This window comes from Scyliorhinus canicula, chromosome 5 (genome assembly GCF_902713615.1).
Source record: "Scyliorhinus canicula chromosome 5, sScyCan1.1, whole genome shotgun sequence".
NCBI classification, from domain to species: domain Eukaryota; kingdom Metazoa; phylum Chordata; class Chondrichthyes; order Carcharhiniformes; family Scyliorhinidae; genus Scyliorhinus; species Scyliorhinus canicula.
The window spans coordinates 29,623,995-29,636,802 of NC_052150.1; the positions used below are offsets into that span (position 1 = coordinate 29,623,995).

At 46.2% G+C, this 12,808-nt stretch overlaps 1 protein-coding gene across 1 annotated transcript in view; it reads left to right on the forward strand.

The window, feature by feature from the left end:
• Positions 1 to 12,808, forward strand: part of LOC119965585 (collagen alpha-6(VI) chain-like) — a 165,075-nt gene that overhangs the window by 30,153 nt on the left and 122,114 nt on the right. Inside the window, exons 5-6 of the mRNA XM_038796376.1 lie at positions 2,854 to 3,474; positions 10,490 to 11,110. Of these exons, the coding sequence (XP_038652304.1) occupies positions 2,854 to 3,474; positions 10,490 to 11,110 (1,242 nt within the window). The remainder of the gene's footprint in view (positions 1 to 2,853; positions 3,475 to 10,489; positions 11,111 to 12,808) is intronic.

The following is a 12,808-nucleotide window of genomic DNA, read 5'->3' on the forward strand; positions in this document are numbered from 1 at the left end:
AAGCAAATATATGTCTCCTGTGCTGTTGCACATGGAAAGTAAAGATGGTTGCAGGTAAACTTCACGTGACCATCCTGCTCTTCCAACGTGACCTTGCCGTGGATCTTTGCTGGCAAAATAACAGCAGTGGAGAAGGAGCAGTTATGAGGAATTTCGCCACCAACTGGAGCTAGAGGGAGCAGTGGGGATAATTTGAATAGGTCACGGGCAAGTTATTCACTCTCCATTTTTATGTCACAACTTCTGGCCTTTTGGTCAACGTTTCTCATGGAAACACCCATGGAAACTGATCACAATACACCCTCCCAACACTGGTGGCACAATAGCATCGTCACTGGAGGCCATTATAAAAATGAATGTAGGAATTTACCATGGAAAAAGTTAATAGGGAGTGCACACACGTATAATCTATTTAAAAAAAAATAATTTTTATTAAGATTTTCACAAAATATAAACAACAAAACAATATTAACAAGACAACCATAGTAAAAACCAAAGAACAACAACCAACTCCCCACCCCCCAGCAACTACAAAAACAAAAAAGCAAACAACAAAAAGGAAAGAGATAACACCCGCTACATCCAACTAACCCATGTACACAATTCTCCCTCTCACCGAACCAAACCCCCCCCCCCGGGTTGCTGCTGCTGCCGGCCTATTTCCCTACCATTCCGCCAGGAAGTCCAGGAAAGGCTGCCACCGCCTAAAGAACCCTTGCACCGACCCTCTCAGGGCGAATTTCACCCTCTCCAACTTGATGAACCCCGCCATGTCATTGACCCAGGCCTCCACCTTTGGGGGCCTCGCATCCTTCCACTGAAGCAAAACCTACACCGGGCTACTAGGGACGCAAAGGCCAGAACACCGGCCTCTTTCGCCTCCTGCACTCCTGGCTCCGCTGCCACCCCAAATATCGCGAGTCCCCAGCCTGGCTCAACCCTGGATCCTACCACCCTCGACACCGTGCTTGCTACCCCCTTCCAAAAATCCCCCAACGCTGGGCATGCCCAGAACATATGGGCATGGTTCGCTGGGCTCCCCAGGCACCTAGCACACCTGTCTTCGCCCCCGAAGAACCTGCTCATCCTCGTCCCGGTCATATGAGCCCTATGTAGCACCTTGAACTGTATGAGGCTAAGCCTCGCACAAGAGGAGGAGGAATTCACCCTTTCCAGGGCATCCGCCCACGTCCCCTCCTCAATCTCCTCACCCAGCTCCCATACGTATAATCTATAATACACAGATAGGTATAACAATAAATAAATCTTCCTTAACAGTAATACCAGCTTTCAGTGCTCATCTGAGAGGCAAGAGCACAATACTCTCAGCCAGCAACAGCTGTTTAGACAATTGGCCTTAAGATCTCAACATGGAAACAATTCTCACTTCAGTAAAGGAGGCAGCATCAATTCATAGGCAAATTCTTTTCAAGTGAGCAACAATGCCTCCATTTAATAGGAAACCTATATGAAATGCTGATTCTTTAACACTCCTTTTTATTTCTACCCTTCCTTTCGCCACCCGGCTCTATAACACCACTGCTGTTGTTAACTCCTCATTCTTTTCTTCCATCTTCAACACCCACATGAATGGTAATTGTTGTGACTTGACCACCCCCCAATGTTCCCACCCCTTCGTTGATATTTACACCTTCACATCATTCAAATCTGCTGGTCACAAACTTGACTCGACTGACAACTGTTACAGCCGAATGGACCATTTTAATTCTTTCTCTATCTCCTGCTCAATGCCCAGGCAACCCTGGAGGGTGAAGGTAATCTCAAACTCCTTAGCTGGGATTTCCCTCCCCTCCCTACCTCCCCCAGCCTATTTTCCAGCGGCAGAAGTGGCTCGCCATTGTTCACTGGCAGGATATTCTGGTCCAGTTGAAGTCTGTGGTGTTTTACGTGGCTCGCCCGTCCTGCTGCCAGGGGAACTATCCATGGGGTGTGGGCTTTGGAGGGACAGGAAGATCGTGCTGGTGCAAAAATCAGGAAAATCCCCTCCTTTATGTTGACCTAACCTGCCCTTTTAATCCATTTCACCCCCCCCCCCCCGACTCCCATTCATCATCCTCTCCAACTGATAATGTGAAGTGCTCACAGACCTTTTCATGACACAGATTAACTAATTAATCATCTCAGCCTCCTTCCTTGCCTTCACCCACTCTTGCAAGTTTTCCCTTACCCCAACTATGAATATCTCCCTTTCTCTCAGCCTTCACTAAGCTCAATCCCTCTATGGCCCCCACCTCTTGCACCCTTGACTCCATCTCAACCCAATTTCCAATCATAGGATTACCTTTCCTTTGCCCAGCGCTCGCTGACACCATCCATGGCTTCTCTCCTAAAGTCATCCTCCCTTTTAAAGCTACTAGCACCTGTTCAAGAAGACCATCCTCAACCCTTTGATCCTTTCCCCTCTCTGCCCCATCTCTAACAACCTCTTCTGTCTCTAATGTCATTCAGCTTTATCCCCAGAGCTCTCTGCTAGACTGATGAATGCCTTCAGACTTACAACACTGAGACTACCTTGGTCAAAATTCTCAAGTAATCCCCTGTGATTGCAGTGTGCTATTCCTCCTTGTAGCCATCCACCTCCATCATCCCACCATCCATTCACCTCCACCATCCATTTATCTCCACCATCTATTCACCACTGGCATTCAAACTCCATTTGTTATCTGTGGTCTAGCTCTGTGGAATTCCTTTGTCTTCATTCATCTCCTATCTGTCCCAAAATAGCTAGTCCATCTGCTGTTCGGCAGTCAGGTTATCCAGGGAGGCATTGGGAAGGGTGAGAAAACGTTGACATTGGTTTTCTGTACTAATCTACCGTTTTCTACTTTACAGCTTTTGCAGTGCGTTACGCTGACATTGTTTTCCTCGTCGATGGTTCTCAGAACATGGGGGCCGCAGGATTCCAGCAGATCAGAAGCTTCATCTTCAGAATTGTCAATCAACTTGATGTTGGGGCAGATAAGTTCCGTATTGGTCTTGCCCAGTACAGTACTGATGCACACACTGAATTTTTGCTGAATACATACATAACAAAGATTCAGGTGACAAATTACATAAGGAGCGAACGCAGCTTTGCCTTTCGGGGAGGATCAGGTTTAGAGATGGGCCGTGCCATCCAATACCTGCGCAGGACCTTTTTCACAAAGTCTGCTGGCAGCCGGAAAGGCGAAGGTGTTCCTCAGATAGCAATAATAATTACCTCAGCAGCTTCTGAGGATGATGTCACTTTACCTGCCAGTGCCTTAAGGAAGGAAGGAGTGAAAGTTATCTCCATTGGTGTCAGACGTTCAGTCTTGAGTGAGCTGCAGGATGTGGCCTTTCTGCCTAGTTTCTCATTTGTTTTCCAGATTAGCACTTTTGATGCCCTTATTCAGACATCTGAACAAATATCCAGTGCAATCAAACTGATAGTGCGAAGAGAATTTATTTACAGAGAGCTTAGAAGACCACCAGGTAATGTTTGATTCTTTTATCTCACACCCATATCCATTTTGTTCCTGCATTGTGCTGTATCTTTAGTCGTTCCCCATATAATGATTTTTCTACATATCAGTTAGGCTGATAGGAGCGGATTTTAAGTGCTCAGTACAGGAAGGCAGCAATCTGTAAATGGAGGTGGCCCACTTGTTTACTCGTGCCATAACCATTCCCATTTGGGTAGGGTCCTGAGTTGGGTGGCCAGAACGCCTGCCTGTTTGGAATGAGATATGAAAAAATGGGATTCTGCTACATGCAATTGACTGACTGCTATGCACCTGAAGTAAAACTTGACCCCAAAGTGCCTAGCCTCCTTGTGTAATTATTTAATTTCAGCTGTTATTTACAGAGAAAGGAAAATGAAAGGTATTTGATGATTGTTCTTTAAGCATCATCTCCTGTTCTGCTCTGTCCTCGAGTTCAGGATTTCAGGATTTCATCAATGTCGGGTTAGTGGACTGGGATAGTTTACAATGTAGTCCTTGGTCAACCTATCAGGAGCCTAGCTTGTGAATTTTTAATTTAAGATTTACCCCCAAAGTCTTCAGGGCAACAGAGAGATAAAGTAGACGATAGGTTTCTGAAAGCAATTCTTGCCATCTCCTAACCTAAGGTTGCAAGCTGAAACATAAAGGAGAGAAGCAAAAAAGTGACATGTTGAGAGAGAATGGATTTCAGTCAGGAACAACAAATTGGGGTTGACTTCGAGGAGAATGGCCGACATGAGCATGGCCCTACGTTATTCACCTTGACTGTCCTTCCTTTCCATGGGGCTGATGACGCGCTGCTGACCTTTTTCTGCTGCCTCTCATTTCAACACAGTGAATTGCTTGAGGAGGAAGAGTTCAGAGGCCGGAATATTTATAGCGACAACAATAACGACTAATATGATATATTGCCTTTAGTAAAATAAAAATGTCCCATGGCATTCAACACGAGTGTTAGCAAACAAATGTTGACACCAAGCCACAAAAGAATTCCAAATCTTTGGTAAATGAGGGAGCTTTTGAAGTGAATCTTTTTTTTTTAATAAACAATTTTATTGAGGTAGTTTTGGCTTTATAAACAGTTACAGACATCATCAGAAAGAAATCAAAAAAGGCGAAAGTGTGCAAACATCCACGTACTTTCAATACTTCCATCGTAACATATTGTTTGAAGTGAATCTTAAAGAAGGAAACAGAGATTTGAGGGAATTCCAGACCTTCGGATCCTGACAACTGAAGGCAAAGGCACCAATGGTGAAGTGATTGAAACTAGGATGTACAACAGGCTAGGATTAGAGGAGTGCAGGTATCTTAGAGAGTTACGGTGCTAAAAACAGTTTCAGTGATCAAGGGCACGGCGGGGAGTTGTTAGTACCGGGGTACTCTCCCATATTGCATTCGGCTGTGGTGGAGGTTGGGGATTGATTCGGGACCTCGGAGTTCGGGACGCCTTTTTTGAATGGCGTCCCAATCTCGCTACAATGGGGCGTTCTGGCGAGCAGAACTCCCCACTGTACAAAATGGGGCTATGTGTGGCTTTGGCTGCGCGTTCCCCATTCAGGCCCCTTATTCAATAAACTCTAAATGTGCTCGCTAGGGGACTTTGTTCCCTTTTGGGAGAACCGTGCCCAAGAGCTGTTTCTGTACTGTAGCAGGGTTGAGAACCTGATTGGAAGGATACAAACATTCAGTTCCAGGAAAGTTGGGAAAAGTTTTGGGAGGTGGAATCACATTTTAGGATTTTGGAGAGGAAATGATGTAAGGAGATGGGGTGGCGGTTTGCAAGAACAGAGTGGGGAGCCAAGGGTTTGGCTTTGAGGAGCAGGATGATGGAGGCAGATTTTAAGGAGAGGGCTCTGTACCCGAGGAGAGAGAACTGTTCACAATATCAGCTAACGTGGAAGCTAGAAAGGGGAATTTGGTGGTCAACAGTTGAGTGAGAATAGGATTGAGAAAGCAAAAGGTGTGTCTCATGGACTTAGAGACAGTATACGACTAGGTAGGAGAGAAACTCGAGAAAAATGGGAGTTAAGTGCTGTAGTGGGGAGACCTTTGAGAAAGTTTGACTCAGTGTGTTAGGGGAAGGTAGGAGAGTGGCAGAAGCATCTTATCAGATGGTTTCATTTGTACTGACAAAGAAGCTCAGAATGTCAAGGATTACTGATGTGTTTGGGTAGGAATTTGGGAAGGCTGAATATCCAAGAGGGGACCAATGAAAGGAGGAATAATGACAGGAGCATGGTAAAGAAAAAATAAGTCTAAAAAAAGGAAGAAAAAGTGAAAGTAGAAGTGATGGGCTTTGGTCTGGAGAGACAGCCAAAATATACATGTAACTAGGCACAGGAGAAGCTGAAGTTACTTAGACAAGGCTATAGCAATTGTTAGGCTAGCCCTATCCAGGCTTAAAACCTGAAATAAATGGGAGACAAAAGAAAGAGCCTACCATTAAAGTCAGAGTTACCATGGTAGGTAGGGTGGAATCAGGAAGGGACATCAATGAACTGTCCCAGAATCTGGAGGTTACATTTTTTAAAATATAAATTTTGAGCACCCAATAATTTTTTTTCCAATTAAGGGGCAATTTAGCGTGGCCAATCCGCCTAACCTGCACATCTTTGGGTTGTGGGGGTGAAACCGACGCAGACATGGAGAGAATGTGCAAACTCCACACGAACAGTGACCCAGGGCTGGGATTTGAACCCAGGTCCTCAGTGCCGCAGTCCCAGTGCTAACCACTATCCGCATGCCGCCCTCATCTGGAGCTTAGATTTGAGGGTAGATTCAGAGATCACTAAGGAAAGCACAGTGCAGACATGGGGCTGAATTCTCCGCTGTTCGCTGCCGATAGCGGAGTTCCCGATACGGTGGAGAATCCAGTGCCAGGCAAAAAATGTGCCGATCCCGTTCCAATGCTTCGGTCCCCTGCTGGCGGTGGTATCGAGGTTGCACCAGCAGGAGGATGTCAGAAACCCCCCCTTGACGGGGACCACCCCATGAAAGAGACCCCCCACCAGAGACCACTCCATGAGAGAGCCCCTCACCAGAATCCCCCAGTTACAGAGACCCCCTCCCAAATTACAGAGACCCCCCCAATTACAGAGACCCCCAATTACAGAGACCCCCAATTACATAGACCGCTGCCTGGAAGCCCCTCATAAGAACGACCCCTGTCTGGAATACCCCATAAGAGAGAATTCTGCCTGGAAATCCGCTTAAAGTGAGAGCCCACTCTGGAAGCTAGAGAGCAGTCCTGACAGAGGCAATGAAAAAAAATCACCGTGTAAAAACTCACCTGTGCAATACATTTGCTGGCTCAGGGGAGAGGAAGCCGCACCTGTAAATTTCTGGAAAGAGAAAACCAGTCAGCTGTGTTTAAATCCCCTCAGATTTTTGATCTGCAGGCCTTTCATTCATATCTCTGTGAAATTGCTTTAACTAGTCTATGATTGACAGCTTCCACACACACCCAGCTGTCTGCATTGTTTAATTCATTTCCCTTCGGCTTGAGTGGCTTTCAAGTAGTCAGCTGCGAAACTAACCGCAATGTTTATAAACATCTAGCTATGATTGACAGCTCCTGGACCATATCAAATACAGTTAAGTGCTTTTTGTGGAGAAGCAGAGGAAGTGAGAGCACGTCCCCACTGTTAGAGGCAGGGAAACGTAGCTCGTGGAAGAGAGGAGGTTGAGAGGAAAAAGGCAAAAGGAGGTGAAGAATTTGGATAGATGGAATGAATAAGGAATAAGTTTTGCTCTGGTTACTGAGTTACTGATGAGGGTTTATCAACTGAAAATCTGTGAAGTGCATAAAGAGAACCTTTAGGTGAAATATCTTTTTTTTTTATAAATGTTTTTATTCAGTTTTCGTATTTTATATTGAACAAATTACAAATTGTTAGGAGAGAGAAAAAAAAACAAACAAAAACAAACACGCAAAAATTAACACACATATTTACAGGTAAGCATCTTCGTAGTAGTAACTGCGCCCCCCCCCCCCCCCTCAACATGTTTATTTAGCTTGGTTTTGGGCCTTAGCTAGCCATCGAACCCCCGTAACGAACCTGTAGCCCCCCCCCCCCCTCCCGCTACCTTCCCCCGACTATTCTTCCTCTTGTACATTGGCCACAAATAGGTCCCGGAACAGTTGCATGAATGGCTCCCACGTTCTGTGGAAGCCGTCGTCCGACCCTCGGATGGCAAATTTGATTTTCTCCATTTGGAGAGATTCCGAGAGGTCGGACAGCCAGTCCGCAGCTCTGGGCGGTGCTGCTGACCGCCAGCCAAACAGGATTCTACGGCGGGCGATCAGGGAGGCAAAGGCAAGGGCATCCGCCCTCCTCCCCAGGAATAGATCTGGCTGTTCTGAAACCCCGAAGACCGCCACTATCGGGCATGGCTCCACCCTCACTCCCACCACTTTGGACATTACCTCGAAGAAGGCTGTCCAGTACTCCACGAGTCTGGGGCAGGACCAGAACATGTGGGCGTGGTTGGCCGGGCCTCTTTGGCACCGTTCACATCTGTCTTCCACCTCCGGGAAGAACCTACTCATACGGGTTCTTGTTAAGTGGGCTCTATGTACCACTTTTAGTTGCGTCAGGCTGAGCCTTGCGCACGTGGAGGTGGAGTTGACCCTATGCAGTGCTTCGCTCCAGAGTCCCCACCCGATCTCCATCCCCAGGTCGTCCTCCCATTTCCTCCTTGTTGCGTCCAGTACGGTGTCGTCCCTATCTACCAGTCGGTCATACATGTCACTACAGTTCCCTTTCTCTAGGATACTTGCGTCCAGTAGGTCTTCCAGTAGTGTCTGTCGTGGCGGTTGTGGGTACGTCCTTGTCTCCTTTCGTAGGAAGTTTTTGAGCTGCAGGTACCGTAGCTCGTTCCCCCCAGCTAGCTGAAATTTCTCTGTCAGTTCGTCCAGTGTTGCGATCCTGTCGTCCGTGTATAGGTCCCTGACTGTCAGTGTCCCCCCGTCCTGCCTCCACCTTTTGAAGGTGGCGTCGGTCAGTGCTGGTTTGAACCTATGGTTGTTGCAGATGGGAGCCCTGTTCGACATTTTGGTCAGGCCAAGTTGCTGCCGCAGTTGGTTCCAGGATTGGAGGGTGGCTGTCACCACTGGGCTGCTGGAGTGTTTTTTGGGTGGGGATGGGAGTGCTGCCGTGGCGAGGGCCCGGAGGGAGGTTCCCATGCAGGAGGCCTCCTCCGCACGCACCCACTCAGCTTCTGGCTCCTGGATCCATCCCCTTACTCGCTCGGCTGTTGCTGCCCAGTGGTAGAGTTGTAGATTCGGGAGGGCTAACCCTCCCCTGGTTTTTGTTTTTTGTAAGACCTTCTTTGGGATCCTAGCATTTTTACCCCCCCATACGAACGCCATGATGAGTTTGTCCAGCGCTTTGAAAAAGGCCTTGGGGATGTAGATCGGAATGGATCTAAACAGGAAGAGGAACCTGGGCAGTACGTTCATTTTGATCGTCTGAACTCTCCCCGCGAGGGAGAGCGGGAGTGTGTTCCATCTTTGCAGGTCCTTTTTAACTTCCTCCGTCAGGCTGGTGAGGTTCCATTTGTGGATCCCTTTCCAGTCATGGGCTATTTGGATCCCCAGGTAGCGGAATTTATGTCGGGCTTGTTTGAACGGCAGCCCCTTTAGTGCTGCCCCCCCCCCCCCTTGCGGGTGTAATGGGAAGATCTCACTTTTAGGTGAAATATCTTAATGTAGAATATTGTTGGAGCACAAATGTATGACATGATATAGGGAAAATAGGATAACTATTTGCAAGAGAGAATGATACAAAGCACAAGCAGGGTAGTGGAGCTAGTTTTGGATTGCTCTAGCAAAGATCCAACACAGGCACGATGAGCATAATGGCCTCTTGTGCCTCATAAACTGTGCGTAACAACTGCCTGAGCCAGGGTAATTTGATCATTGAATTAATCCTAATGTTCACAACTCTCCATGTTTTTCCTGTAATACTCAAGTTTTAATGCAAAGATGGCACAGTGGTTAGCACTTCTGCCTCACAGCGCCAGGGACCTGGTTTGATCCGGCCTTGGGCGACTGTCTGTGTGGAGTTTGCACATTCTCCCTGGATCTACTTGGGGTTCATTCAGGTGATCTGGTTTCCTCCCGCAGTCCAAAGGTGTGCAGGGTTACGCAGATTGGCCATGATCAATGTGCGGGGTTACAGGGATATGGCGGGGGAGTGGGTCTAGGTGGGGTGCTCTTTCGGAGGGTCGGTGCAGACTCGATGGACCGAATGGCCTCCTTCTGCACAGTAGGGATTCTATGGATTCAAAGCAGTTCTCAAAGAGAAGAAAAGGTAAATCTGCCCATTGCTTGTAAAGAGAATGATATTGTTATTGGTAAACAGACACAGAGTACCTTATGACTATACAGTCGGAGGATGAGCATTTTATTGCCCCACCATCTTCTGATTTTTTTCATTCCTCAGTTCTTGTTCAAAAGAAAGAAAGAACCTGGGTTTATGTAACGCCATTTGCAATCTCAGGATCTCGCAAAACGCTGTACAGCCAATGAAATACGTTTTGAAGTGTAGTCACTGTTGGAACGCCAGAAAAATGGCTGTCCAGCACATATCAGTGAGATAGTCAGAAAACCAGTTTTAGTAATGTGATTTGAGAGATTAGTATTAATCAGGATACTGTAGAGAACTCTCCTGCTCTTCTTCGAAGAGTGCGGTGGAACATTTTCTGACAATTTCAGAGGGCGTACATTGTTAAACATATCATCTGGATGACAGCACCTCCAACAGTGCAGCATTCCCTCAGTACTAAACTGGGAATGCCAGCCCAGAATATGGCTCAAATGTCTGGAGTAGGTGCTTGAACCTTTTGATTTACTGACTCGAGGGTGAGAGTGCTACCACTGAACCACGACTAAAAGCTTCACTACCAGCAGATTTAATCTAAATGTTTAGCTGCAATTCCCTTAAGATGTGTGTGTAATTTTGAGCTGAATATTATCGTTGTGTGCTTTTTCTTTACAGTTTGTCAGTCTGCTTCGGTCGCTGATATTGTTTTCTTAGTTGATGAATCGGACAGCATTGGGGCAGTGAACTTCCAGCTACTCCGTGTTTTCCTCTACAATATGATCAATGCCCTAGAAGTGGACACTGAAAATATCCGCATTGGTTTAGCTCAGTACAACACCATTGCATCAGAAGATTTCAATCTCATAATGTATCACCGAAAGTCTGACATGCTGGACCACATCAAATCGACTCCGTACAGGGGAGGGGGCAGAAACACAGGCACTGCTATTGATTTCATGCGGAAGAACTACTTCACGGAGCGCACGGGCAGCCGCGCCAGGAAAGGAATCCCTCAGATCTTGGTTGTGATCACCAGCGGTAAATCCCAGGATGCAGTGGAGGACAGCGCAGCCTCTCTGCGTCGTATGGGCATTATCGTGTATGCCTTAGGAGTCCAAAATGCCACTGAGAGCGAGTTGAGGAAAATTGCGTCGCACCCTTCAACCAGTTATGTCACAAGGGTGCAGGACTTCACGCAACTGTCGACCATCGAAAGTGCTCTTCAGAAGAAGATCTGCAATGAGATAATCAAACAGACCTCCGTCCAATCGGTCCAAAGGGGAACCCTCAAACAAGGTTGGGAGAATCAAGTTAAATGTCTTCCATAAATTTTGGGTCTAATTCCTGACCTGATTTTATTTAATTTCATTCAGAAGTAATTGGCTTTTCAGAGTTCCTTGTCATACTTCATGATGATTACACGCTTTATCAGACATTAATGCTCAGTGATGGTGTCAAGCTCTTTAATTGTCCAATATATCTCACTTACACTTTTTGCCACATTTTTATATCAACTTTCAACAAAATGTGCCAATAACGCTTCAAATTCTCTGATTTGCAGTGCTCCTAATTAGTGAACTTTGACTTTAACCCTTAATACCTCAGTTAAAATAGTCCACATCTACACAAACTTGATAAACATTGCAACAGGCCTTTCATATGCAAACACTGTACAGTGATTGTAAATAGCACCCTACTATTCAAGTCCTACATATAGAAATTATGAAGCCTTAGGTATGTAACAATAAAACTTTTTTATATGGGCATCAATCAATTCCCTCCAAGAGAACCAATAAAATTTTAAAAGAGCTTACAACCCCCTGAAGTAAAGCCTCTATACCGTATAACATGAGAATAATTATTGGTGGGTACAGATGTAGAGGACATCTTTCCAGTTAATTGTTCTCCTCCAGCCACTTTGATTTGTGTTGTCTTATTAAAAATGTTTATTTTAGAATTTTAGTTTTCCATAGCCTTAAAAGAAACCCTGATGTTATCTCTAGTTCCATGAGGTCCACATCCTTGACATCTGGCCTTTGGACAGAAAGATCAAAACTTGACAGCAACTCCGGGTATTGTGTGTGGAATTCACCAGTGTGATATAACGATACTGCTGCTATATTTAAAATAAGGCTTAAAAATGTACATAAATCCAGGGGCGCATGGTGGGGCCGGTGGGGGGGGGGGGGCATTTTAATCCCCAAGAACAGATGATTTGGGGATGTGTATGAGTGAGAGTTAGACTTGATGAATTCTTGATTTGGACTGTAGCCTGGCCACAGTGTGCCTACTCCTGAATTTAACGGCGGTGTGTTTGGATGCTGGTGAGAAACCTGAGCTGCCTTTGGGCATTTCATTTTTGTGGGTAGGTGGGTTGTTGCAGTTGCAATTAATCTCCTTCGGAGACGTTAGCGAGATCTTTGTCAATTGATTTCAACTTTGCTCTAAATTTAGCGAGTGCAGCACATGGGTTTCCCAGGGCTTGGGAAACTTACCAGTGACATGGAAGCCAGATGGAGTATTTAAGCTTGTCATTGTCCTGTCTCAATAAAAGCTCACTTACTGCAGCTGCTCCCTCATTTCCCTCGAGCAAAAGTTTGCCTGAGTGTTTTTTTTCAATCTTGAAAGGTCTCAAACCAACAAACCCAGGACAGGGGTGTGGGGGGCCGGGGGGGGGGGGGGGGGGGGGGGGGGGGGCATTTTTGATAACACATGGTTAACAGTAACTGCGACAATGTGTTGCAGTCGAATCAGTACTTGCACAGGAGGGAGGTGTGTATGAGGATTTGGGTATGATAGTATAGTTTGGGTATGGTAGCAGAATGATTATGTTACTGAGCTGGCGGTAACAGTAAGGATGACCAACTACCAGATTGTTGTAAAAATGTTGCCATTCCTACCTAGTCTGGCCTAAATGTAACTTAAGACACACAGTAATGTGGTTGATTCTTAAATGTCCTCTGAAATGGCCGAGCAAATCACTCAGTTGTTTCA